At 28.1% G+C, this 27,777-nt stretch overlaps 3 protein-coding genes and 3 pseudogenes across 5 annotated transcripts in view; 5 read left to right on the forward strand and 1 right to left on the reverse strand.

Moving 5' to 3' along the window:
- The window catches only part of LOC149894961 (uncharacterized), a 273,741-nt pseudogene that overhangs the window by 89,572 nt on the left and 156,392 nt on the right, over window positions 1-27,777 (forward strand).
- The window catches only part of LOC145182165 (uncharacterized), a 233,601-nt gene that overhangs the window by 23,589 nt on the left and 182,235 nt on the right, over window positions 1-27,777 (reverse strand). The window lies entirely within an intron of this gene.
- On the forward strand, window positions 540-1,427 carry LOC149894965 (uncharacterized; annotated as a pseudogene).
- On the forward strand, window positions 3,673-14,080 carry LOC149894966 (uncharacterized). 2 transcript variants are annotated; one of them, XM_090072344.1, is made up of 5 exons: window positions 3,673-3,788; window positions 5,727-6,025; window positions 6,335-6,394; window positions 7,728-7,787; window positions 12,746-14,080. In XM_090072344.1, the coding sequence occupies exons 2-5, from the start codon at window positions 5,758-5,760 to the stop codon at window positions 13,504-13,506; spliced, it is 1,149 nt and encodes a 382-aa protein (XP_089928470.1). In that variant the 5' UTR covers window positions 3,673-3,788; window positions 5,727-5,757; the 3' UTR covers window positions 13,507-14,080. The 2 variants fall into 2 exon arrangements, with proteins under 2 accessions (XP_089928470.1, XP_089928462.1); XM_090072336.1 differs by lacking the exon at window positions 3,673-3,788 and adding an exon at window positions 5,178-5,256.
- LOC149894967 (uncharacterized) overlaps window positions 19,627-27,777 on the forward strand; it is a 195,445-nt gene continuing 187,294 nt past the window's right edge. Inside the window, exon 1 of the mRNA XM_090076781.1 lies at window positions 19,627-20,011. The gene's annotated coding sequence lies outside the window, so the exon portion shown is untranslated. The remainder of the gene's footprint in view (window positions 20,012-27,777) is intronic.
- On the forward strand, window positions 20,904-26,325 carry LOC145197903 (uncharacterized; annotated as a pseudogene). The gene is made up of 2 exons (XR_016449242.1): window positions 20,904-22,396; window positions 22,539-26,325. The product of XR_016449242.1 is annotated as an uncharacterized LOC145197903 (transcript).

Here is a 27,777-nt window from a genome sequence, read left to right on the forward strand (position 1 = left end):
GTATGTTTGTAAATTTTATTTAAATATTAAGATGAACTTGCGAATGAAAATAGAAAGGTCAAAGAAAGTTAATGACCCAGAATAACTACTTGCTGTACAGTCATGTATTTGTATCAGTCTTTAATATGCGTTGATACTTGAAAAATATTTTTATAAAATATTGTTTGTGCTGTAGGTTCGAACTCTGATACCGACGATGATCAAGTTATAAAATCAGTCCGTAAAATAAAACCATTGCCTGTTAAGACCCTATTTTCATTTGTTGCCAACACAAATAAGTATGTTTGTTTGATGTGCCCGGAGAATGAAAACCTTGTGTGTGGACCTGAATCAAATCTGCGAAAACATATTTTCCATGTTCATAAAAAATCTGAGTACCTTTACGATTCTCAAAAAAAATTACTCGTTCAAGATAAATTAGTTGGGATGCAGAACAAAAATGAAATAGATGAAGCCGTAATGAATTGCATTATTCAAGATGGCCGTCCTTTTAACGATTTTCATAAACAATTTTAATTTTAATTTCAATTTTCATAATTAGTAAGATAATTAAATCTAAAAATGTTTATAATAAAATTCTTATAGATCCTGGTACTATCAATGGGTTGACAGAAAAACAAGTTAGTAAACTCAAGAAATTAAATCTGTTATCAGAAGATTGGAAGTTCCTAGAAATTTTACACTATAATCTTGCGCCGTTCTTTAAAGGAACTAAACTTCTCTCTACTAGAAATTTTCCAACACTTTCGTCGGCCAAATTTGTTCAAAATGCGTTAATGAACTTTCTTGAAAATGAATCTTCAGCTAAATGTTTTTTATCGCAATCGTCTTCTTTGGTCGAGAAAGAAAACATGTTACGAAGCAGTCTTCTCAGGTTTATGAAGGTATACTTTATTGAAAAGATATCTCCAAAACAAAAGTTACAAACTTTGCTGGCATGTTTCTTTGATACGAGAACTAACGAGTGTCTTACAGAAAAAGAATATCAGGAAGCAGAAAGTAAACTGTTGAAAACATTTTCGAATACAATGCTCCGACAATATCCTCGAAGGTCAACGTTTATAAACAGTTGTTTGCAAAATGACCCAAACCAGCCGAGAAGTGGTTAGTTATAAAATATTATTTGTTTTTAAATTTAAATATATTTAAACTTATGTAAATAATTTTTTAAAGTACTTTTATAAAAAGATTTGCATATTGACAAATATTATTACTCATTTTCATTTTTAGAAGAGACAGATTAAGTAGTTCGATTCGAACTTCAAGATTCACCTAAACAATCTGTGAACCACAAAAACGGATTTGCTAAACTTGCAACATTGTGCGGTGTCAATCTAAGCATAGAAAAAATACAATCAAAGCGAAATATCAAAGAAGAGTTGTCTTTTTTCAATTACGCTTTAAAACAAAAAAAATTGGAAGTTTGATGAATTTTGGTACAAATATGAAAAAGATATTCCAATGTTAGCCTCTAAAGCAAGACTGGTTTTATACCCGAACCCGTTCGGGTATAAACCCGTTAAATAACTGATATCCCGAAAACCCGAAACAATCATCGAACGGGTTATCGAGCACCGACAGCAAAGGAATCGAACCCGATAAATTATCGGGTACCCGTTTCGGGGTATTGAACTTTTTTTTACTTGAAAACCCGAACCCGTTCGCTTTTTGCTTTGTTGACATTTGACCCGATGACATTTCCTAATGTAGACCGTCAAATCATGCAAATTTTGATTTTGAGGTTTGAAAACTACCATGAAGTTTTTGAACATAAGTTTTTGAATGTTGGTTTTTGATTTGTGACAAATTTCCTCTTTATAAAGAACATTAGAACCCATGATTAAAGAAATTTAAAAAAATTAATATTGCGCACTTTTTTTAAGATCTTTGGAATGACATCTAATATAAAAATGCAGAGTCAAAAAAATAGTTTATAGTTACCGAATATCTTTAAATATACCGTAGATTTAGCCTAATTCCGAACAAAATCTTACTTAAAGTTGAATTACTCCGCTTGCTTTTTGAATTTCATATTAATTTTTTTTAAATAAATAAACTGGAACCTAAACTGAATCGAACCATATTAAGCAACAAGTATATTCATTATAAAAATATTGTTAATTTTTAAATTTAAAAAGTAAAGTTTTCGTTCGGAATTAGGAACACGTGTTCCTAATTCTGAACGTACATATCAAATCCCAAAAAATGGCATTTAATTTAAAAAATTAAAAAATTTTTACAAGCGTGGACCTCTAGCTTAGAGTTAGGTAAAAAGATTTTTAAAAATTAAAATTACTTTTATTTTAATGTAAGGGTATCCCATTGTGTTGGTGCAGAATGTGCTTTATCTATTTATTACATCCTGTCTTCCATTATTTTTTTGTAATCAGTTAAAAAAAAAAACCTTCACAGTCACTGCCTGCTTCTCTCAGTTAACCAGAAGAAATCTCAGTTATTAGTATCAGGTTGGTTAAGATAAACAAGACGTTTAGAAATTCAATAAAAAGGTTAAAAGCGTTTATAAGTTTTTAAGTTAATGTCGTTAAAATACTATTATTAAATGTTGTTGTTAATTACTTGCACGTAAAAACGCTAACTTTTGCAAAAAAAAGTGCATTCCAAAATCTGTTCGGAATTTGGGAAACGTTTTAATTATGCAGAAAAGTGTTGTTTTTAAGATATCTTACGAAGTATTGCTATTTTTTGACAATTTTTTTTCAGATAAATAATCACCAACAAATTCTTTATTGAACAGTACGCAATTTAAATTGTCTTTTTTTTTTTTTTTAAGTCGGTTTTATTTTTGTTGTTTTTTCAGGGTTTTAAAAAGTCTTTTGCTTGTAATTAAAAAATTTAATGGTATAAATATATATTTTGAAAATATTTTTTCATATTCTCATTACCCTAGTCTTCCAATTTATTAACCAGTTTTCCATTTAAAAATCCCACAAAAAGAAAAGATACAACAATAAGTGAATTAAAGCTGTTCGGAATTAGGTACTGTTTGGAATTAGGGAAATCTACGGTATGCCTTCAAATTAAATTTTGAACTGTTTTTACCCATAGCAACCTTAAAAGAGTGACACTAAAGGGCGAGTTTCGCAAAAAAAATGAATAAATAAAACAATGTTTCTAAGGAGGCGGTGCAAAAGTTGGCGAATCCTTAAAAATTAACCAAAGAGCAAATAGTTTCAGTTTTCTGGTGGTATTAGTACATTATAACTCAATTTATTAGTTCCTTGCAAATGTTTTTTTTTTTTTTAGGGTTTTTTGTCAGTTTTTTTAAATTTGACTCACGGTGTGACGTAAGATACAAATTATTACGATTTAATCTTACAATTAATTCCGTTAGCTAGAATATGATCCCTATTTTACAAATCAAATAATGACGTTTTTTATGAAAAATACGTTCGATTTTCGGAATATCAAAATTACCCTCGTTCGCGATTGAACTGACGCAAATTCGTTTAATCGCAATCATAAGTCCCTTTAATTCCTACCCAAAATAACATTTTGCATTAACAAAATTCACAAGTTGATGTTAAATGATATTAGCTAATTGTCAATTTTCTGAAAAGTGCTAGTGTAATAGTGGTCAATTAGCCAAAGTTTTCATTTTGTTAAAAAAATATAACTAGCCCCAGGTTGTTAATAAAATTAGGAAGTTGTTAACTCATTTGGTATAAAGAAGTTGATCACTTTTGATAACAAAGAACAAAAAACCTCTTCATCAATATCATAAACAGTTGATAACTTTGGAAAAGTTCTTATCTATACCGCAGGAAAAGGTACAGTTCGCAAGATGATAATATATTCAAATTTTTTAGTTACGATACTTTTATTTTAAGTGCCATTATACATAGAGATATTTTGCTTAAATCAAACATTATGTTAGAAACTGCACTTAGTTCGAAAGAATTTTTCATTAAAACCATTCATTTTAAACGTTTTCCAAAATTAATTTTGATCTGTTGTTAAAAAAAAAGTTTGGTTTGTCATTCCTTGAAATTTATTTTCTAAACAATTAACATTTTCTTCTTGTTTCTCTCATTTAAATAAAAATGTAATATAACCTATTACATAATATTCTTGTTGAAAAATTATAAATATTTTTAGATTTTATGCTACCAGAGATTAATGTTTATCTGCTAAATTTAATTTCATTAACTTTTACATTTGCTACTTGGTCACAATTCCTTTGTTGCAAGAGAGAGTAACTGTGTCAATTTTTTAGTTTCAGTTTTGATTGTCAGTTCTTAATTTAAATAATTTTTAATGAATTTAAGTTGTGTGCTGCTTATTTTTGATAAGCAGCACACAATTAGCAGCTCTCATTAGCATGATTGTAGTTCATGCTGATGAGAGCTATAACTCAATTAAACATAATAAATAAAATTCAATTTTCAGTCTTTAAATGATAAAGTATTAAAATAAGGAATACTCAACTTTTCTCCTTATTTGTTGCTTATATATTTGTTGCTCATCGCTTGTAAGTGGGCATGAAAAAAATTTGATGGAAAAGTGTAGAAAATTACTTGAAGAATATTAGATTAAGTTCAAAAAGAAATGTTTGAACATTTTTTACAAAAAAGTCAAAATACTCTATTAGCTAGTTTAACATTATTTATTTTGTAAGAAAAGTTCTAAATATTAAAAGTTATTCTTTACATAAAACACAGTTTACACTTAAATAAAGTTATATTAAAGATTGGTAAGTGTCTTCTTTCATTCTTTATATACATTTTCTTTATATACATTACATTTTAGATACCTCAAAAAACATTTGGTTTTTTGTGATATTGTCTAAAAGATTTTTATTCTAAATCTAAGAGGTTTTTTTCAATCCAACTGTTAATTAAACCCATATGAACTACTATTCTTTTTTAAGCTTAAAAATTAATCTGTAGAGAATCAGCAGATTTTTTAAAAAAGTGCTTTTGCTATAATATAAGAGTGTCTTGAAAGAAATAAAAATTAATAAAAAAAAAAAAAAAAAGATTAAAAATTAAGGAAACTCTCAGCCATTTTTCCTGTAACCTGAAAAAAAAAGTCTGACCCTGGAATTAAATGCTCATCAATATCAGAATTGTAAAAAAGCTGAAAAATCTCAGGCTCCTAGGATTTCCAACCCAAACAAGTTTCCAAACATATTTCTAACCAATTAAACACATTCCTTTTTTTTTCAGAAAAGAATCAGCAGTAGTTTTAAAGAATGTGCTTTTGCTACAAAATAAGAGAGCATTACAGTGTTGTTATGTTAGTAGTCAAAATGTTCTAATAACTTGTTTTACACTCTTTTTACTTCATAAGAAAAGCTATTTCAAAAGAAAGTTTAGTTTTATGATATTGTGTTCAAAAATGTTATTCTAAATCTAAGATGCCTAAACATGAATTAAATTCAATTAGTCTGAAGAAAATCAGAAGATTTTTAGAAAGTTGCTTTTGCAATAAAATAAGAGTGTATTGCAGTAATGTTATGTTAGTACTAACACTAAAATATTTTTCCTTGTGATTAGAGACTGCAATTCCACTATACATATTCATTCCATGTATTAGCAGTATTAGGACTCAAATATTTATCTTTTTTTTTTTATTAAGTTATATTTCAACCTAGACATAAATTTCAATTCAATCCATTTTTTTTTAGTGACTTTTTAAGGAGACAAAACAACATTTTAAAATTACTCTAACTAAATTTAATTTTATAAATAATATTTTTCTCTTAGGATTGATAATTACGATAAAACACCACCCACAATGGAAGACCATCTTTATAATGCAACATTTCTGTTAGTGTTAAGTAAAAAGATTGGGGAAGAGTGGTTAGATTTAGGGCGATTTTTATCTGTAGAAGACTCAGAGCTGGATGTTATTGACCATGAACACAAAAATGTTGGTGAAAAAGCATATAGAATGCTATGCTATTGGAGAAACCAGCAAAAGTTTCCCACTGTAGATGTCTTAGTGAGTGGGTTGTATCAGGCAGGAGGAGTTGATTTGATAACTATGATAGAAGAAAAGACAAGTATGACCGGAATTGTTTTTTTTCTAAAGTTATTTAACTTTATAACCACACAGTTAGAAGCTGTATTGCAAATGTTTCTTGACATATCAGATTGATTTACTTTATCAGGAAAAATTGCTGACAATTCGTGTTACAAATTGAAACATTTTTAAAATTGAATTTAAATGGTTTTGAAATATTATACTTGCTTGAAACATCTGTTTTGCTTGAAACATATTCTTTGCTATCATAGATAATATTAATTTCCAGTTTTATTTAAATTAAAGTAACAATTTATAAGGGTTCTTTTGTAATAAATATGCTCATTAGATAAATCATTTGGGTATGAGAAAGAAACACTTAAGAAGCCTTCTCCTGATGTCATAGCAGGTAAATTTTTTAAATCAATATAAAGTTTTGTGTCAATATCCAACTTGTTAAAACTTGTTGCAACTGTTAGCACTCATATTCTTGCTTTTCTCTCATCAATTACAGAATTAATCTCAACTGTATTATTTTGCTGGCCTAAGATTTTAAAACAGCTAATGAGAAGATTTCACAACTGAATTTTTTTTTAGGTTTTAGATTTAGTGATTAAGTTATTTAGTTTTTGTAATTAAGCAAGTCTCTTCTCACTTTTTGGCTTCATTGAAAAAATAATTAAAGGTGATTTGTAAAAGTTATGTTATGTTTTGCTGAAGTGTTTGTTCCTGTAAATAGTTTAATGTTTCATGGAAAACAAATCTTGAACTGCCACGCTATAGTGCATTTTTAATTGCAAAATGAACTGATAAATACGTATTGTTTGGGGAAATCGAAGAATTCTAAATAATCTTAATCAGCAACATAACCTAGCCTTTCAGAGTTTCCTGATATTTACATCATTAATGCATCCTGTTAAGACTCACAAATTTTAAGTATCTATATGTTTTTGGGATCAAAATTAAAATTCTCTCTTTTTTCAATGTCATGACATTTTTGACTGTACTTAGCTATTCTTGAGTGTTAAAAACTCAATAATGAAGTCAGAAATGACAGATTTTATGTACAACCTGGTTTTCTTAAGCTTATATCGTTCAATTTAAAAATCAAATTTAGTTTCATCATCATGCAATATTTATCTCAACATTGATCTGGAACAGTACATCTTAGTTGTGACTTCATGTACCTGATACAGTCTTGCTGGTAGAATCCTTTTTGTTAAATAAACCTCTGACATCATCCAATTGTTGATAGGTAATTGTTACATTCAGTTAAGTATATGGGTTTTTTTATCATTTGTTTTAAAAATGCAGAGATGTAATATTTATTGTAAATACACATTACAAATAATATGGGTTTGATGAAAGGATAGGAACATGGAAAAGCCACTTGTTTGTTAAAAAGTTGTCTTTCAGGAGTAATTGGAGCAATTTTTAAATTGTGCATTTTTAGCCTTAGACAGTTAAAAGATTAGCTGTATAGAAATAGTTTTAGGAAATGTCAGTTTTATAGGAAGTTAAATAAATTTCAAGTTTTTTGCTAATTAAAAAGGTAAATTTGCTAATTGTAATTAAAATAGTTCAGCTTTTTTTAGAGAAAATTAAGATATTTCTTCATTTTACTAAAATTATTTATCAATATTAAAAGTTATTCTTTACATAAAACACAGTTTACACTTAAATAAAGTTATATTAAAGATTGGTAAGTGTTTTCTTTCATTCTTTATAAATATACATTTTAGATAACTCATTTGAATATGATGCAAAAAGACCCAAGAAACTCTCTTCTGAAACCAAAACTGGTAAGTTTTTTCAGTTGTATTTTTTTCAATTTTTAAATCTAAGAAAATTTGATTGAGTTACAAAAGTTTACATAAAAATCACTTAAACAAAAATCCAAATAAGAATCATTTTGAATTGAAGAACATTTGTAAGTTTATTTGCAATATATTTAAATTTTTTCCTAACCCAAGTACGTGGTGGTGAAATGACATAACATATGACAAATTGGAAAATATTGTATCAAAAAAGTGTCTAATTGATCTTTGTTTTTCTCATTAATCATCAAATGATAAATTTTGTTTATCAAAGTATGCTATATTCCAGTAAGGTCCAACTTTACAGGATAAAAATCTTTTTCCAAATTCTTCTTTTTTTAATATTATTTCTTGGTTTTTCTTCAGAACTCTAAAAGAATTGGTCTACAGAATCTAGTTCTTTAAGACCATAGGTTTTTTGGATCGGTATTTGTTAGGTAATTTTGATCTGTTATAAATAATTTCTTAAAAATGATATCGCTACCCCATTCACCATAAATTTCATTCTTTAGTTGGTTTTTTAAATAACCAAAAATCTTTCCCAGTACTTGGGAACTCCTAACACCTGTGAATCATCTGCAATGTATAATCATATCCAAGAGTTCATGGTTCATAATATCTTAAATAATTGTACCTATTAACAGTTTAAGATTTTTTGAATTGACTATTTACCAAAAAAAATGTATTTTTTGGAACTGCAAATGCAATATTTATGTTGGGTCATACCAAGTGAAATCATCAAAAAAAAGAATTTTTGATATCCTGGCTTGGTTGAGTTATTGATGATTCAGCATTTTGGTGACATAGAGGATGAGTCAACAAACCAACTTTAATATCTTGAGAATGGTTAGAGGTATCTTCATAAAATTTCATTCTATTTTAACATTGGTTGGTAACAAAAAGTACCCAATCAGCATTGAATGACAAAGTTTAATAAAGTTTTTTAAGTTTTTAAGATGTGCTGCATGCCCATCCAAATTGTACTTCACTCTTAATAAATCAGGTAGATTGTCTTTAATGTATCTAATTATATTATCTTGAATTTGTAGAGAAAAAGGTTTTCATCTGAAAAATATTTCCCTTTAAATTAAAGGACATTTGGGTAAAATGAGCAATAACTTCTGCTCCATTGATATTGTTGAACCTCATCCGGACAATATATTAATAATTCTCATCAATATTGGGCATTCTTTCTGCTTCAAGATTTTTTTATAGTTTTTCATGTGTTTAAGCTGTATATAAGCTGTATATAATGAGCTTGAGTGATAAAAATACAAGTGTTGCTTGGTCAGTACTGTTGTGCAATATTTTGGTACTCACTAAATAGATAGACTTTAATAGGTGCTGTTGCATGGTATATTAGTATTGGTTGTAGTGCACCACTTTAGTATCAGACTGAATTTTAAAATGCAATTTTTACTTCATTAGGATTGAGTAGCCTTTTTTAAAGATGATGATTCTTCTGAATACTTACAATACCTGTTATCATTTGTGAAAACATATCATATCAAAATCTTTAAATTGCCTGAATAACAAATAAAAATAAATACTTGCATTTATCTCACTAATAACTATCAATAACTAAAAAAATAACATTACATGACCACTGCTATTATTCTGTCAAAATACCTGCTGTAGAATTATTCTTGCTTATTGAACCATATTCCTCTTTTAAAGCTGCTCACTACAATATTTCTTCTTGCTTCTAACATGTCTTGCACCTTTCTCACATCTTCACACCTTTAAATTGAATTAAACTTGCTTTCTTGAAAGTCAAGTTTTTTGGGATTTTGAATGCAGAGAGTTTTTCCAGTTTTGATGTATCTCCATATTCAATATATTATTTATTTAATAGGTATAATAAAAAAAGCCAAAAGTAAATTACCCATAACTATTAATGTTATTTAAGGAAAAAAGACAAGTAAAATGCAGTTATTTTTTTAAAAGCATATTTTGTTTGTTTTTACTATTGAAAAGGATATCTAGTCGTCAATTAACAAAACATGAAGAAATTCATATTTAAAACTTGTTTAGATGACATTTTTAGGTGATTCATGTTAAAAATTATGTATTAAAAGTTCCACTTGTAATTTTCAATAGAACATTTTGATCAACAGTTAATGAGAAAAAGCAACTACAAAGTTATCTTTTGATTAGTCCCAAAATAGAATAAAAGCATACAAGTTGGGTCATTTTTGCTCCATATATCCATAGCTTTTAGTGAATATTTTAAAAAAACATTGCATTTGCAAAGCATATCTACTGTATGCATAGCCTTTAGAAGGTTATTTTTGAATCTCTTGAGCAAAAGTGTGCAGGGGAAGCAAATTTTAGGAAATTTACCTTATGATAGGTGATCTATTGCAATTACATCAGTATCTGCTGTTAATATGCAATATGCTATTACCTCAGTATACAATATGCATTATGCTATTACATTAAGTAAGTTATATTAGCAATAAGGGTATGCAATGTTTAAAGGTTACCCACAAAGTTTTCTTATCAGGTGCTTGAACATATACAGAAGCTACATGCTGAGTGGCAGAGGCTTAAAAAGAATATCAGTAGAAATTGTGCTTAATTATCATCTAACAGTACTGATAATTATCATCCAATAGTACTGATAATTAGATATGAAATGTCAAAGTTGCTGTGGCTCATTCTTCTGTCACTAAAATGCTGAATCAGCAAAATTGCCAACATCTCAATAGCCAATGCATATTTTTATTACAATTTTAGCGAACATTTGTTTTTATAACCTACAAACAATGTAAAGATCAATTGATTTTGAGATGCAAGGGTGTCATAGTCTGGATGTTTCGACATTGATTTGATTCAGTTCTATTAAAGCAAACTTTAAAAATCCAAATTTTTCAGTTTGTTCTCTTAAGTATGGAGCACCTTAATTTTGCATCAGAAAAATCTTGCTGACATTTTAACTTTTACAAATTACTGGCATATACTTTGTTGTCTGAAGAGACGCTAATAAAATCAAAATTAGTAAAATAACTGAACAGTAATAGAGTGTTTGCTTAGCTGTAATAGAATTGTCTGTGTATATACAGATGTAATAAAATCTAATATTGTACAAAACATGAAAATAAAATAATGAAATAATAAGATAATTAAAGATAATAAGCTGATAAAGATAATTCTATTACAGTTAGGCAAAATTTAGCATAAGTTTAAATTATTAGGACTATTATAATTTGTGGGACTACATCTTCCAAAATCAAGCTTGTGATTGCTTTTTGCTGAGAGTGAGCTCAGCAATATTTTTGTGGTTTCCCAACTGAGGCATTACGTTTTGGGCCATATTTTTGGTTTAAGGAGATGTTTTCATATTTTATCAAAAGAAGTGTAAATGTTTCACAAAGTTTGATGTTACTTCTAAGCTGTCAGTTATGGAAGTGGTTTTGTAACAAAGTTTGCACTGGGCAGAAAAAATATTTCTTTAATTGCACCACTTTAGTTGTTGCTGTTGTAATGATATTACTGTAATATGTTGGATGATCAGAAAGGTGACATAAACTAGATATACCCAACAAATGCCTAAATTTTTAACAGCATTAAATTGATTTTATTTAAAACACCACATAGAATTTATTTAAAACACAACGTTATTAACTTTGATTCAAACCCATGATTATCTAAATGACCATCAAAATAAAAAAAATATAAAAAAATAAAGATAAAAGTTCTCAATAAAAAAAACGCTGGAAATATTTAAAAAAAAAAAACAATACCCGTAAAAAAAAAAGGAAGAAAACAGTTTGAAATGAGATTCAAACGGTCCACTTTATTTGTCATGAAATTAACAGCAGAGTATGTGGTTAAGTAAGAGTGCTTAAGTGCAGATATAAATATCACATTATTTTAGGAAATGCAATACTTTAAATTTTTTGGTTTAACAACTCTGTTAAAATGTCATGATATATTCTTATAACTATGCAACCTAAAAACAGCTGTAAACGGGTCCATAATACTTTTCTTCAAAAATACTTTTATTATTATTATTATTATTATTATTATTAATATTATTATTATTATTATTATTTTTATTGTTATTGTTATTATTATTATTATTATTACTATTATTATTATTATTATTATTATTATTATTATTATTATTATTATTATTATTATTATTATTATTATCGTTATTATTATTATCATCGTTATTATTATTATTATTATTATTATTATTATTTTTATTTTTATTGTTATTGTTATTATTATTATTATTATTACTATTATTATTATTACTATTATTATTATTATTATTATTATTATTATTATTAGTGTTATTATTATCGTTATTATTATTATTATTATTTTTATTATTATTATTATTATTATTATTGTTATTATTATTATTGTTGTTATTATTATTATTATTATTATTATTATTATTATTATTATTTTTATTATTATTATTATTATTATTATTATTATTATTATTATTATTATTATTATTATTATTATTATTATTATTATTATTATTGTTAATAATAATATTATTATGATTATTATTATTACATTTTCTTAAGTGAATTATAGTTTTTTTAAATATAAAACTTTAATAATATAAAACTGTAATACAGGATAGAAATATGCAATTTTAAAGTTAAAGAGTTTTATCTATTCTTAATAACAGTGCAAAAAAAAAAAAAAAAATTTGCATAATAAAAATGGAAAATAAAATGAGATTGTATCAGAAAAGAGCAACACAAAAGTAAGCTGATTAAATAGAAAGACATGGTATTTACAATGTAAACAATTATTTATTATGTTAATTGTGTATTTTTAAATATTGTGTACTATTAATTTTATTATTAGTAATTGTATTAGAAATCCACCATAAGTTATTTTAACATTTTGACATTTACTTTTGTTATTCTAAACTTGTACCAACTTTTTTTTTTATATTTATGTTTTTTAAGAAATGCGTGGAGCATTGAAGAAGTTTTATAAAACAACTTATGGAAAAATGGATCAACTTGAGCATAATGTAATAAGTCTCACTAATGTTGATCTTTTAAACAAGTTTGTAGAAATGACAGTAGTTAATGCAAATGATACAGAGAGAGACATTTTTAATATTGCTGAGCGAGAGTTGTTCCTTCAGAGACAAACAACTTACAAACCAACTGAGTTTTATAAACTATTTTCAAAAGAACTACCTTTACTCTTGATATCTGGTATTGCTGGAATTGGAAAAACTTGTTTGCTCAGAAAATACTTACTTGACTGGGCCAGTAATACCTTATGGAAAAACGTTGATCTTGTTATTTATCTTGAATGTAGAAAGTTAAACCTATATCAAAATATCAAAGGCATAAACGATTTGGTTAAAGTTTTCTACAAAAATGTTTTTAAAAAATGCAGTTTTTGTGAAAATTTTTCAGTTTTATTTGTGATTGATGGGTTGGATGAGTTTGCTTATTCGGATGAATTATTAAATCACAATCCTCTAAATCCAAGCAATCATCCCATCGTTAATGTGTTAGCAGATATTTTGGACTTTCACAAATACAAATGTGTTGTTGCTGGAAGAGTTGGAGCTATATTACAATATAAAAATAAAATGACAGAATGTAGGGAGAAGTTAGTCATTCAAATAATGGGTTTTAATGACCTTGGAATAAATGAGTATGTAGAAAGAGTTAGAAATGCAAAAAAAGGCCATAAAAGATGTTCTTAACTCATCTCAAATTGCTAAAGCAATGGCATCTGTCCCTTTTTACTTATCAGCAATGTGTACAGTTATCGGTTCATCCATGCTCAGTGGTTCTGATTCATTCCTCAGTACAACAGAGTTGTATTGTTGTATATTTCTATATTTTTTGCAAAAGCATATAAACAGAAACAATGAACCAGTTTATAAGTTGATGGAAAAGGAGAGTAGCAAGCAATACATTTTAAAAGTTTGTAAAGTTGCTAGGCATTTGTTTAATGAAAATAAGGTTGTTTTTTCTCAAAATGAAATTGAAATAATTGTTGATGACATTGACAAAACTGCAATTGGTGATTTGGGTTTCATTGAAAAAGTTGAATCACAGCTTGGTTATCAGTATCAGTTTGTTCACCTGACTCTGATGGAATTTTGTGCTTCAATACATGCACACATTATTTGAGTCTTGAGGAGATTATTAGTAATAAAAAATTGCGAAGCTGCTTACCAATGATCTGTGGACTGAAAAATGAAAATGGAGGACCTTTTTTGAGATTGCTTGCTGACTTGAAAACTTCAAAGAAGGAAAGTAGCTCCATGCTTGGTAAGTTCATAAAAAGTATTAAAGAAACTTAGAATCACTTTTTGAATCAATTTGTTGTTGAAACATTTGAGTTGCAATTAATAGTGAAACCTCTTATCTTTTCCAGATGAAAAAGGAAAGGAACAAAATTTGTTGCTTAATGCTGTGCTTGGTAAGTATTTTATTCAAGATAAAGAATTGTAAACTTACTTTTAAATATGCTGATTGGTCTACCTTAAATTAAGAACGAAATTGAGTTAAGTTTTTTGTTGAAGTTAAAGAACTTTGAACTTTGTGCTTTTAAATACGCTGTCTCTGTTAAATTAAAAATATCAATTGACTGAAAAATAAGCAACAAAAGAATGATGGCCACCAAAAACTTGTAATATTTAAAATAGATGATAGACCAAACCTATGCAAGTCAATATTGATTAATTTTGATATTATAATGGACGCTTTGTTATTTAATATTTAAAAATTGTTTCTCATAGAATATTAATAATAATAATAGTTAAAATGATAACAATAATAATAATAATAATAATAATAATAATAATAAGAAGAAGAAGAAGAAGAAGAAGAAGAAGAAGAAGAAGAAGAAGAAGAAGAAGAAGAAGAAGAAGAAGAAGAAGAAGAAGAAGAAGAAGAAGAAGAAGAAGAAGAAGAAGAAGAAGAAGAAGAAGAAGAAGAAGAAGAAGAAGAAGAAGAAGAAGAAGAAGAAGAAGAAGAAGAAGAAGAAGAAGAAGAAGAAGAAGAAGAAGAAGAAGAAGAAGAAGAAGAAGAAGAAGAAGAAGAAGAAGAAGAAGAAGAAGAAGAAGAAGAAGAAGAAGAAGAAGAAGAAGAAGAAGAAGAAGAAGAAGAAGAAGAAGAAGAAGAAGAAGAAGAAGAAGAAGAAGAAGAAGAAGAAGAAGAAGAAGAAGAAGAAGAAGAAGAAGAAGAAGAAGAAGAAGAAGAAGAAGAAGAAGAAGAAGAAGAAGAAGAAGAAGAAGAAGAAGAAGAAGAAGAAGAAGAAGAAGAAGAAGAAGAAGAAGAAGAAGAAGAAGAAGAAGAAGAAGAAGAAGAAGAAGAAGAAGAAGAAGAAGAAGAAGAAGAAGAAGAAGAAGAAGAAGAAGAAGAAGAAGAAGAAGAAGAAGAAGAAGAAGAAGAAGAAGAAGAAGAAGAAGAAGAAGAAGAAGAAGAAGAAGAAGAAGAAGAAGAAGAAGAAGAAGAAGAAGAAGAAGAAGAAGAAGAAGAAGAAGAAGAAGAAGAAGAAGAAGAAGAAGAAGAAGAAGAAGAAGAAGAAGAAGAAGAAGAAGAAGAAGAAGAAGAAGAAGAAGAAGAAGAAGAAGAAGAAGAAGAAGAAGAAGAAGAAGAAGAAGAAGAAGAAGAAGAAGAAGAAGAAGAAGAAGAAGAAGAAGAAGAAGAAGAAGAAGAAGAAGAAGAAGAAGAAGAAGAAGAAGAAGAAGAAGAAGAAGAAGAAGAAGAAGAAGAAGAAGAAGAAGAAGAAGAAGAAGAAGAAGAAGAAGAAGAAGAAGAAGAAGAAGAAGAAGAAGAAGAAGAAGAAGAAGAAGAAGAAGAAGAAGAAGAAGAAGAAGAAGAAGAAGAAGAAGAAGAAGAAGAAGAAGAAGAAGAAGAAGAAGAAGAAGAAGAAGAAGAAGAAGAAGAAGAAGAAGAAGAAGAAGAAGAAGAAGAAGAAGAAGAAGAAGAAGAAGAAGAAGAAGAAGAAGAAGAAGAAGAAGAAGAAGAAGAAGAAGAAGAAGAAGAAGAAGAAGAAGAAGAAGAAGAAGAAGAAGAAGAAGAAGAAGAAGAAGAAGAAGAAGAAGAAGAAGAAGAAGAAGAAGAAGAAGAAGAAGAAGAAGAAGAAGAAGAAGAAGAAGAAGAAGAAGAAGAAGAAGAAGAAGAAGAAGAAGAAGAAGAAGAAGAAGAAGAAGAAGAAGAAGAAGAAGAAGAAGAAGAAGAAGAAGAAGAAGAAGAAGAAGAAGAAGAAGAAGAAGAAGAAGAAGAAGAAGAAGAAGAAGAAGAAGAAGAAGAAGAAGAAGAAGAAGAAGAAGAAGAAGAAGAAGAAGAAGAAGAAGAAGAAGAAGAAGAAGAAGAAGAAGAAGAAGAAGAAGAAGAAGAAGAAGAAGAAGAAGAAGAAGAAGAAGAAGAAGAAGAAGAAGAAGAAGAAGAAGAAGAAGAAGAAGAAGAAGAAGAAGAAGAAGAAGAAGAAGAAGAAGAAGAAGAAGAAGAAGAAGAAGAAGAAGAAGAAGAAGAAGAAGAAGAAGAAGAAGAAGAAGAAGAAGAAGAAGAAGAAGAAGAAGAAGAAGAAGAAGAAGAAGAAGAAGAAGAAGAAGAAGAAGAAGAAGAAGAAGAAGAAGAAGAAGAAGAAGAAGAAGAAGAAGAAGAAGAAGAAGAAGAAGAAGAAGAAGAAGAAGAAGAAGAAGAAGAAGAAGAAGAAGAAGAAGAAGAAGAAGAAGAAGAAGAAGAAGAAGAAGAAGAAGAAGAAGAAGAAGAAGAAGAAGAAGAAGAAGAAGAAGAAGAAGAAGAAGAAGAAGAAGAAGAAGAAGAAGAAGAAGAAGAAGAAGAAGAAGAAGAAGAAGAAGAAGAAGAAGAAGAAGAAGAAGAAGAAGAAGAAGAAGAAGAAGAAGAAGAAGAAGAAGAAGAAGAAGAAGAAGAAGAAGAAGAAGAAGAAGAAGAAGAAGAAGAAGAAGAAGAAGAAGAAGAAGAAGAAGAAGAAGAAGAAGAAGAAGAAGAAGAAGAAGAAGAAGAAGAAGAAGAAGAAGAAGAAGAAGAAGAAGAAGAAGAAGAAGAATGATAATAATAATTTGTCTTTTTTCTATCTGCAGCTCAATATTTCTAGAAGAACATTCTAAATGTTTTTTACTTGATCTTTAAAATCATGAAAAAGCTCTAAAGGCTTTATATTTTTCATATTTAATTGAACAAGTGCATTTAGGTCATAACAATCTTCAGTTAGGAAAGGTTAAGTTTCATGAGTTGAAAGTCGAAATTACTGTTACAAGTACAAATAACGTCTTTTATAAAGAAGCAGGACACTGCCATAAAATTAACTTGATGTAATTAACTAAAATGATAACGATAATATTAGTAATAATAATAATAGTCATAATAATCATAAAAGCAATAGTAAAGTACAACTTTACTATTGGTGTTAAACAACTTTCTTGTTTCATTTTTCTTCTTGTCAATAAATATGAATATCTTCTAAATACATTTCATTTTTGTAAATTGAAAAGTATCCGTTTTTTTGCTTCTATATTCGAAATTCTATTTAAAAAAAAAAAAAAGATAAATTTAATAATTTTCTTACCTGCCTCTGAAAGGCTTATAGAAGTCTTTTTCTGTGGAAAAAGACTTTATAAGCTTTTCAGAGGCAGGTAAGGTTTTAAAGTTTTTTTATCATTTTTGACCATAACAAAAATATCAACTCTGACTTCAATTTCATTACAAGACCATAACAATAAAAATATGGGAAAAAGTTTGGGTTCCTTATATTTAAGGAATGAGTATTTACTGTTTTTGCCAAAAAAGTCAATTTCACTTTTTTAAAATTTGCATGGCACAAGATAAACGATTTAAAATTGTTTTTCCTCCCCTTCTTTCTTTTTTCATTAAACAAGAGGTTTTTTCTAAAAAAGAATTTCATATGTTGCCCTTTTTTTTTTTTTAGCCCTGGTACCAAAAAAGTTTGGGTTCCCTAATGGTAAGACATATTTCAATTTGTTTGTTGCAATTTTCACATGATCAATCCATTTAAAATATTTTTTTTTTCGATAAAGTTTTTTCGATTCGTTCACTCGCCACAAATTTAAAATAATTGATGAATTCGACTACTTTTCTTCTCTCGTTTGCAAAATACAATTGAGCATTTCCAGCTAAAAATGATCTACTTTTTATAAAAACACGGGAAGAATTTTTTTTTGAAGAAAGTTTCAATAGCTGAAAAGAGAAAGTGAAAATTTTTATTACTTAAGTTTTTTTTGGTCTGTTTTACGAATAAAATGATTCTCATATGACTTTCAGTATGTTATAAATATTTAGTATTTTACTAATTGTTGAGTAAATGGTGTAAATGTCCGTTGCGTTCGTTTTTTAGCCTTGTTACCAAAAAGTCAGAAAATATATAATATATTAATATTTCATCAGTGACAAAAAATATATAAAATATTTTTTGTCACTGATGCTATTTAGAAGTATATTCCAAAGTTTAAGACCATACTGGCATAATGCTTGATTGCTGAAACAATTATTGTATTTTGTTTCTTTTAGTTTTAGTGTTCTTTCTGACTAAGAGTATTGAATTAAATTGCATAATGATGTTAGTACTTCCTGTTTAATAGATTTCTGCATTATTAAAACAACCTTGAAATATATTATTTCTCTAATTTATAGCCAATGCAAGTTGTTATATTCTTTGTTATTTACTTGATTTTCTATTCTGGTTTTAAATACCAGTCTTGCTGCACAATTCTGAACAGACTGCAGTTTTTTTTTAATAGTGTTTTATCAATTCCAAAGTAGAGGGAGTTACAATAATATAGTTGTGAAAATAATAATGAACATACTATGGTGCACAGATCTTTATGGGATAAGAATTGTTTTATTTTGGGTATATTTCTCATTATATTGTAACAGTTTTTAACAATCTTATTTATTTGTGTTTTTAAAGATAATTGATTTTTGAGTATCACATCTAGACTTTTTGCAGAATCAACAAATCAAATGCATTTTTTGTTAACAAAAGTACCCTTAATAATAATATCTTTTTGAATGATAGGTGGTGCCATAATTAATATTTTTGTTTTTGATTGGTTTATGAATGATTCACACATCCATTTAGAAATGTATTCAAGACATTTTGGTATATCCACAACTAGATATTAAAGAGATTTGGACCCAGGACTGTAACTTGGGGTGCTCCATATTTTACATTTTGGTTAGATGAACATGAATTACCAATTTTAACTTTTTGGGTACAGTTAACTAAAAAAGTTCAAGTGAATGATTGGTTAGTTTAAGTAAAAGTGTTTCAGTCGAATGATGTTGTTTGTAGATAAGTGTTTTTACTAATTTATATATATGTATATATATATGTGTGTATATATATATATATATATATATATATATATATATATATATATATATATATATATATATATATATATATATATATATATATATATATATATTGTATGTATATACAAAATATGCACAATATATACACAAACACACACAGGGACATACACACATTCACACTATTTTCGGTTAGCATCAGGTCCTCTAAAATTAATTTTCACTGAGGTTTTGCCATAAAAGATAAAAACAAGGTCAGAAAAAAGTTGCAAACCTCAGACACTTTAAGGTAGGCAATTAGGTCACCAATACCGAATGCCAACCCTAATTTGGAGGGCTGATAAATATTATTATATATATATATATATATATATATATATATATATATATATATATATATATATATATATATATATTATATATATATACATATATATATATACATACATATATATATATATATATATGTTTATTTATTTAAAAATATATACAATATCAATATAAAATTATAATTTATTTATCAATAACTAAAGGAATGTTATACATTTACTATCACAACAATTTTTTATCTGAAGAGTGTTGAGTAGAGAGTTCTATAATATATTAAATGAATAAAACCAGGTGTGTTACCTATAAAATTTCAGACTAACAGTTAAATTTTATTTTTTACAGCTTATATTGAAACCAGAAAAAGCTTCGAAACGAGAATAAAACGATGGAAAAGCATCCAATTCGCGAAACAACCGTGAAATCAGATGATACGCGATTAAAGAATGGTTAAAAATTCTCTCAATTTTGACATTGTAATTTTAATTGTTATTTTGTTTGAAACAAACAGTCAAATCATATACAGTTTTATTTTATCTGTAAATTATAAACGTTTTGCAAGATTTGCAATTGGCAAACTTTGTGGGAACTATACGGGTTACCCAGCGGGCATACCCATATGGGCCCCATATGGAAACCGCGGCCAAGATCCGGCGGGTTCCCGATGGGTTTCCCATATGGGTCCCAGTTGCAAACCCAAATGGGCCCCTTACGGTTTTAAAGTACGGGATTTGACTGGGACCCATACGGGATACCCAGCGGGCATACCCATATGGGCCCCATATGGAAACCGCGGCCAAGATCCGACGGGATACCGTTGGTCTTCCCATACGTGACCCAGTTGCGGACCCGTATGGGCCCCATACGGTACCCGTCTGTCAATGTTGGCTGGGGAAGCACCTAAAATCCGAATTTTTTTAGGTGTGTAAACTTTTACATCGATAGCAGTACCTGGAGAAGGTTTTTTATTGGAATATACACTGAATTAATTTTAAACCATTAGTGTTTGATTCTATCTTGTTTTGAAAGCTTAACAGTTTATTACTTTTTTGCAATTGAGATTAAAAAAAAATAGGTTGTCTTTGGCCCACTACATAGGGTGACATTGGCCCGGGCTAAAGTCACCCCATGTATTAGAGTAAACCTTTTTTAGTGATCATTTATAGATATTATGGTAGTTACTATGTTGGAATGAAAAATTTTGTAGTAGTAATGCAATAGAAAATCAGTATAACAGTTTGTGTTAGTAAATAGCGAAATTTGTTTAGTTCTTAGTTTAAATATGCCACAAAATTTCAAGCCAAATTGTGGAAAAAGGAAATATGTTACTTATACTTTAGAACAGTTAGACAATCCATTAAAAGATTTAAAGAATGGTTTAATTACTCAACGACAAGCAGCTTTGAAATACGATATACCAAGATCAAAATTAAAAAATAAAATAAAACAGACATATCCTAAAAAGTATAGTGGTCAGCAAATATTTACATCAAAAGAAGAAGACATGTTTAAGGCATGTGCAATAAAATCATCTGAGTTTGGTTTTCCTGTTGATAAATATGATTTAAGATGCATAGTAAAAGGGTATTTAGAGAAAAAAGGCGTCTTTATACCTCAGTTCAAAAATAATTTTCCAGGTGGCGATTGGATTCGATCTTTTTTAAAAAGAAATCCAGAACTCACAGTAAGATTTGCAAGCAACATAAAGCGAAAGAGAGCAGAAATAGGAACGACTATGATTGATAACTACTTTATAAATCTATCAAATGAAATAAGTAATATATCACCTGATAATATATGGAATTATGATGAAACCAATCTCAGTGATAATCCAGGTAAAAAAAAAATATTAACAAAGCGTGAATGTAAGTATCTTGAACGCATAATTAATTCTACAAAGACCTCGTTCTCTGTAATGTTTTGTGGCAATGCTAATGGTGAATTGCTACCACCTTATGTTGTTTACAAAGCTGAGTCGTTATGGAATACATGGATGGAACATGGGCCACCAAAAGCACGTTATGACAGATCAAAAAGTGGTTGGTTTGACTCAACATGTTTTGAGGACTGGTTTCTCTCTTTACTTCTTCCAAGACTTAAGAAGGCTCAAGGAAGAAGTGTCATTATAGGTGATAACGTATCTTCGCATTTGAGCATTGCAGTACTGGATGCATGTCAAAGCAATAACATAGGATTTGTGGCATTACCAGCAAACTCTACACATCTCACGCAGCCATTAGATGTTGCCTACTTCAGACCTAAAAGATTAACTGGCGCAAAATATTATGTGAATGGAAGGAGAAAGGAAAAGGAAGGGGAGCTGCTTCTCTTCCTAAAGATGAATTTCCTAGACTTTTAGACCGTTTAATTACCAACTTAAATGAACATGGGAATGATAACCTTAGAGCTGGTTTTCGCAAAACTGGAATTTTTCCATTAGACAAGTCTCAAGTGCTTTCACGACTACCATGTTGTAATGCAGATTTAGACTCAACTACTGATTTAGTAAGCCAATCATTTTTAGATCATTTATGTAAGTCACTGGATGATCCCTCAGATGGTTCTAAAAAACCAAAGCGACGTAAAGTATGTGCTGTCCCAGGTAAAAGCTTATGTTCAACAGATACATCATCTTGTGTTATAAATGAAAATAATAGATTAAATTCAAATAATGTAGATACACCTACCAGTATTATAAATACAATTGAGACCAATAACATTGACTTTGCTGGCCCAAGTACAAATACTGGAACTACTGAGACTTCTAAACTATTTTTTGCGGATGTAAGTTTAGTCGTAGAAAGTCATACAGAATCTTTAGATCATTCAGCATTAGGCAAAAAGAACTTTCAAAATATTGATAAAACAAAAAATGTTTGTAAAAAGGAGAAATTGTTAAATCTTGTAGAGAATTGTTATGTAATTGTTAAATGCAATGGAGAGTTAAATCCTGGACAGGTTTGTTTATTTATTTTGAATTATTTATATTTAGCTAATCAATAAGTAAACTTTATAACTAATTATTTTGATAACTAATATTATTTAATGTAATAACTATTGAATAATTTTAAAGTAACTTTGGAAATTTTTTTTTCTGCAGTTGAAAAAATTAAGAAAAAATGGAGCAGAAATTACTATTATGAAAAAAAATGGACTTAGCTGGAAATGGTCACTACCAGCAGTGCAACTTTTTTTTCCCCAGTCTGAAATAGTCGATTTTATTGAGGAACCAAAGAAAATTTCGAAATGAGGAATTTATTCAGTTCCAGAACTTTTTCACTAAATTTTTTAAAACCTTTATTAAGTCATTTTTGTTTACTTTATACCTAAACTGTTTTGTTTACTTGGTACCTATACTTGTTTAGTTTGCACCTATATTTTATTTACTGTATACAAGAACTTTGTTACTACATCTTTTTTTGTCACTTTATTTTTGTAAATTTATTTTTTTTGCCTAAATATTGTTGTTTTTATTGTTGTTTTGCTTCCTTTAGTCCCTTTTTACAGGGTTGGGCCAAAGTCACCCTACCACGCAGGGCGACTTTGGCCCACCATTTAAACCACCCAAAAGATACTTCAGGTAAATAATTTTCAAATGGGAGAGAGATAGTTCTAACTGTCCTTTCTATGTACTTCTAATAGTACTTAGTGTTTGAGGAAATAACTTTTGTGTCTTTCATGCAATAGACATTAAGGTGCAAAATGGGCCAAAGCTACTTAATCTTACGGTAACAAATTGACCTTAAACCTTGATAAAACAAAATACATTCTATTTCACCCTATATCTAAAAAACGTTTTTTACCAACAACCATGCTAAAAACTCTTATTGATGAACTAGAAATAAAAAAAGAAACTTTTACTAGGTTTCTTGGCATTTATCTTGATGAGAATGTTACATGGAAACCACATATTGACTACATTTGTACAAAGGTTTCTAAAAATATAGAAGTCCTCTATAAGTCAAGAAATTATTTAAACAAAACCATTTTAATCCAACTCTACTACTCACTTATACATAGTTAAATTAACTATGCAAATATTGCTTGGGAAAGTACAAGCAAAAGTAAGTTGCGTACTCTTTACCATCGCCAGAAACACGCAATACGCTTAGTTTGTTTTGAAAATCGACTTACCATTCAAAGTTTTTATTCAAAAATATGAAAGTACTTAACATTTATGAAGTGAATGTATATAAAATATTATTCTTTATGTTTCAATGTAAAATCAATCCGTCCTTACACGTTTTTAAAGATTTTATAACCTTAAAAACAAAAAATAAGTATACACTACGAAATGATAACTCACTCTTTGAACCCTTTTGTCGAACAAAATTCAGTCAGTTCTGTATAGCTTATCGTGCACCCAACCTCTGGAACAAAATTGTTTTACCTAATTTTGATTTATCAATTACCTTACCAGTCTTTAAAAAGAAATTAAAAAAATTCATTCTCTTTAATGACAATATGTTGAAATACTTTTAAAGATAAGAAATTTGTATAAACACGCTCTTTTGCTTTTTGTATTTTGTCATTTTTATTTGTCTATATCTATTAATGGCTTAAGTTATATTCTATTATAACTTTTTATGGTTCTGGCGACAGGGTCATTAGATCTTCTATCAGATACCAAGTTTTTATTTAAATTAGTCTATATATCACAGATTTTATTGCATCACGAAAGCATATATCACGGACTTTATTGTATTACGACTAATTAAATGTAAAACTGAAAGAGAAAAAAAAAAAAAAAAATTTATTACCTCTCAAGTTATACATGTACTAAAGTATTCAAGTAAATGATCTCAATTTCTTTTCATCATCCGCGTTATTTCTTAAAATATTAAGAATGCCATGCTATATAAAGTTAAGCTTAAAACGAATCCGACAGACTTTAAGAGAATTGAATTTCTATTGTTTAAAACAATAGATTTTTAAGAATGTGCAGCTAGTATGGTTTGCAAAAAAACAATAACGTTGCACGTCCATCTCTAATACTTCCACGATTAAAGACATCTTAAGCTGCTTATTCCAAAAGATGTCTTGTTAAGATGTCTTACGGATGTCTTAAACTGGTTATTTTGAAAAACGTTTTAAACTGGTTATTCCGAAAGACGTCTTGTTAAGATGTCTTACGGACGTCTTAAACTTGTTGTTCCGACAGACGTATTGTTAAGATATCTTACAGAAGCCTTAAACTGGTTATTCCGACAGACATCTTGTTAAGATGTGTTAAAGACGTCTTAAACTTGTTATTCCGAAAGACGTCTTGTTAAGATGTCTTAAAGATGTCTTAAACTGGTTGTCGGAAGATGTCTTAATGAGGTGTTGAAAAGCCGACTGAAACACGTCTTTAACTAGTTGTAGACGTCTAGACGAGCTAAAGATAAGTTACATACGTCTTAAAGTTGTCTTATGTTGGGTGGGATATTCATCATGTATAACCAAATTGAATTCTCCTTCTATTTAAATCATTTGTTGATTTCTAAATCTAAGATTCTATTGTAAATAATACTATTAGCGACCTTTTCAGTTTGATTTGAAAAAGCTTTTCAAAAATATAATAAGAGCAAATTATTATAGATTTTTTTTCGATCTACCTACTATTTTCACAACCAGGTTGTGACCTTGTGGCAGGTTGTAAAAGAACATACGTACTTAAAACAAAGGTTGTTCTTGTGACTTGGAGCTCTTGAGATATTGTAGAAAAAGTCATTTATAAAAATAGCCGTTTTGACTATAGTCACTGTCTTAGACTTGTTGACTACTTTTTGTTTCTAGAGGTGCATATCAAACTTAATGTTAAATTCTTCCTCCATTAAAATTAGCTACAGAGGATAGCAGTTGCTCACCATGTTGAGTATGCTTATCTACACGTTTAAATCTACTCCATGTCAGTTTAAATTTAGAATGTCTTTCCACTCTGTTCAGCAAGCTTGGATTGAGTTATGGTATTCAACAAAGGGCACAGTTATGGTATTCAACAAAGGGTTGAAAATGACACAGCAAAATGTGAAACTTCCAGCCATCTGACATTACTTTAAGGAGTTATATAATACTCTGGCTCAAGAGTTCGATCAGAACAAGAATCCTTTACTTTTTTTAAGTCTTTTATGCACTGAACTATAGGTCTAAGTTGAGAAACCTGAGATATTACTATTCTATTAAGTTCATCCTGGTTTTTCAAGATCTTGTTGGAGATATCGAAATAAAATCTTTTAACAGTTAAAAGAAACTTTGTGAATATTAAAAAAAAACTGATTAAATGAGTCTCCTGTGCAAGTCTCTTCCATTCAGTTGATAAATATATGATCAAGAACTTTTGCAAATTTTTCTAAATTCAAGAAAAATGTAATGAAAGTGAAGATAGCCTAAAAAAGATAAAATCCATAAAAATTCAATATTCAAAATACGAATACCATTGCCTAAGATCAAATCAGAAAAACTTGTTTATAGAAATCAAAGAAATTAGGTAACATTTAAAAAAAAAAAACAGCCCCAATTTTTCAATTAAAAACCTGCCTATTGAACATATTGCCGTGTACAGTTCATAAAATACAGAGAACAATCTCACCAGAATGCTTATCAACCATTTACAAAGATCGTCCTTGGGAAGACCTTAAATGCCACACTAATTTTCTATCTGAAAATAGTAATATGTGATTCCATAGTCTATACTGTTTGGCAGCTACACCAATGGGTACTGCATGCCTCAACTTGCTGTCAATTTAAACAAAAGACAATTGAATTTTTTTTGGCAACAGGAAAAATTTTAATGCATGTACACTCTAAAAAAAAATCCATTGTATACTACGAATTGGGTAACAGATCAATCCGTCGCTATTGCACCAACGGCTTTTCCGTTAAGTTAACGGATTAAAGTTTTAACGGATTGAAGTCCGTTGATATTTTTCCGATAAAACAATCCTTTTAAATAAAGGAGTTATTACGTCAGTGCATCAAATTATCCGCTGTTTTTATTCAGTTAAAATACGTTATTGTAGGGAATAATCAGTTAAAATCGCTCCATTATAATTAAAGAGGAATTAAGCCACATCGTATTGTAATTTGATGAAATAATGCTTACATTTTTTAATATTTGGATTATTTCATTATGATATTCTTAACACACATTCGTTCTTACCATTGCAAATTTTATAATTACCACCCATCTGATACAAAAGCAGTACTAATTATACAAACTAACATGGTTGGGAGAAATATAGTGCTCAATTTGTTAGCACGCTTCAAAAACTCTTTTTAACTGGACATTGAAAACTAACGAAATATTTATAATAATGTAATTCCTTAAAGATAAATATAAAATAAAATACAATAAAGAAAATATAGAACCTAAATGATATAAATAGTATGAAATGAAAAATAAAATTTTACTAATATCTCTTTAAGAATTATTGTTATCGTTAATTCTTTATTTATAAATTGATACTAGAAATTTTTTTATTTTATTAATTTCTGCTACCATTTTCTAAAGATAAAGTTCAATGCAACAACTAAATAATATCTTTAATAAAAATGAGTAACAAAAGATAATCTTATCTGATTACTGAAAGGTTCTATAATTTCCATTTACTTCAAAACCTGTCAGGAACAACATAAAAAAAAGATCTCCAACTTAAATAACGATAAATCAAAACAAGAATAAATAAGCACACCAAAAGATATGAAAATAACAATATCAGAATTTCAATTTGATACCACATGCCTCGTGTCTAAAGTAGTAAATTCTTAACAAATATAAACAAGGCACAAACATAAACTTAGTTGTACCTAACCTAAATAAGTATCCCCATCAAAAGAAATGCAAATCAAAATCTAAGATTTTTAATTTTACAACTAATTTAAACTAACAGTGTGATTTTGCGTGCCATTCGTCTAAAATAGCAAATTATAAGAATATAAGTTTTTGGAAACGAATTACTTTGTTAATTTAACGGAGACACGCAATCCGTTACTTTTTCTAACGGATTGTTTTTAGAGTGTAATATAATTCAATAAATTGTAGTAAATTATGTCATATAAAATTGTATTATATTATATTATAATATATTACAATATATTATTGTATTATACTATTATATTATAATATATTATGTTTTTTTTTATATAATATTATGTTATTGTAAATTATATTATAACGTATTAATTTATATCATTATTTATTATATTTAATTATGTTATACTATATTATAATCATATTAAGTTAGAACATATTATAATATAGTTTATATTATATTATTATATTATAACATATTATAATGTTTTATTTTATATTGTATTATAATGTTTATATGGTAGGTTTAATAATTTTATTTATATGG

The sequence above is a fragment of the Hydra viridissima genome, unplaced genomic scaffold (assembly GCF_058129835.1).
Source record: "Hydra viridissima isolate aposymbiotic clone 2 unplaced genomic scaffold, HvirCarnegie_v1 scaffold_1, whole genome shotgun sequence".
NCBI lineage: Eukaryota > Metazoa > Cnidaria > Hydrozoa > Anthoathecata > Hydridae > Hydra > Hydra viridissima.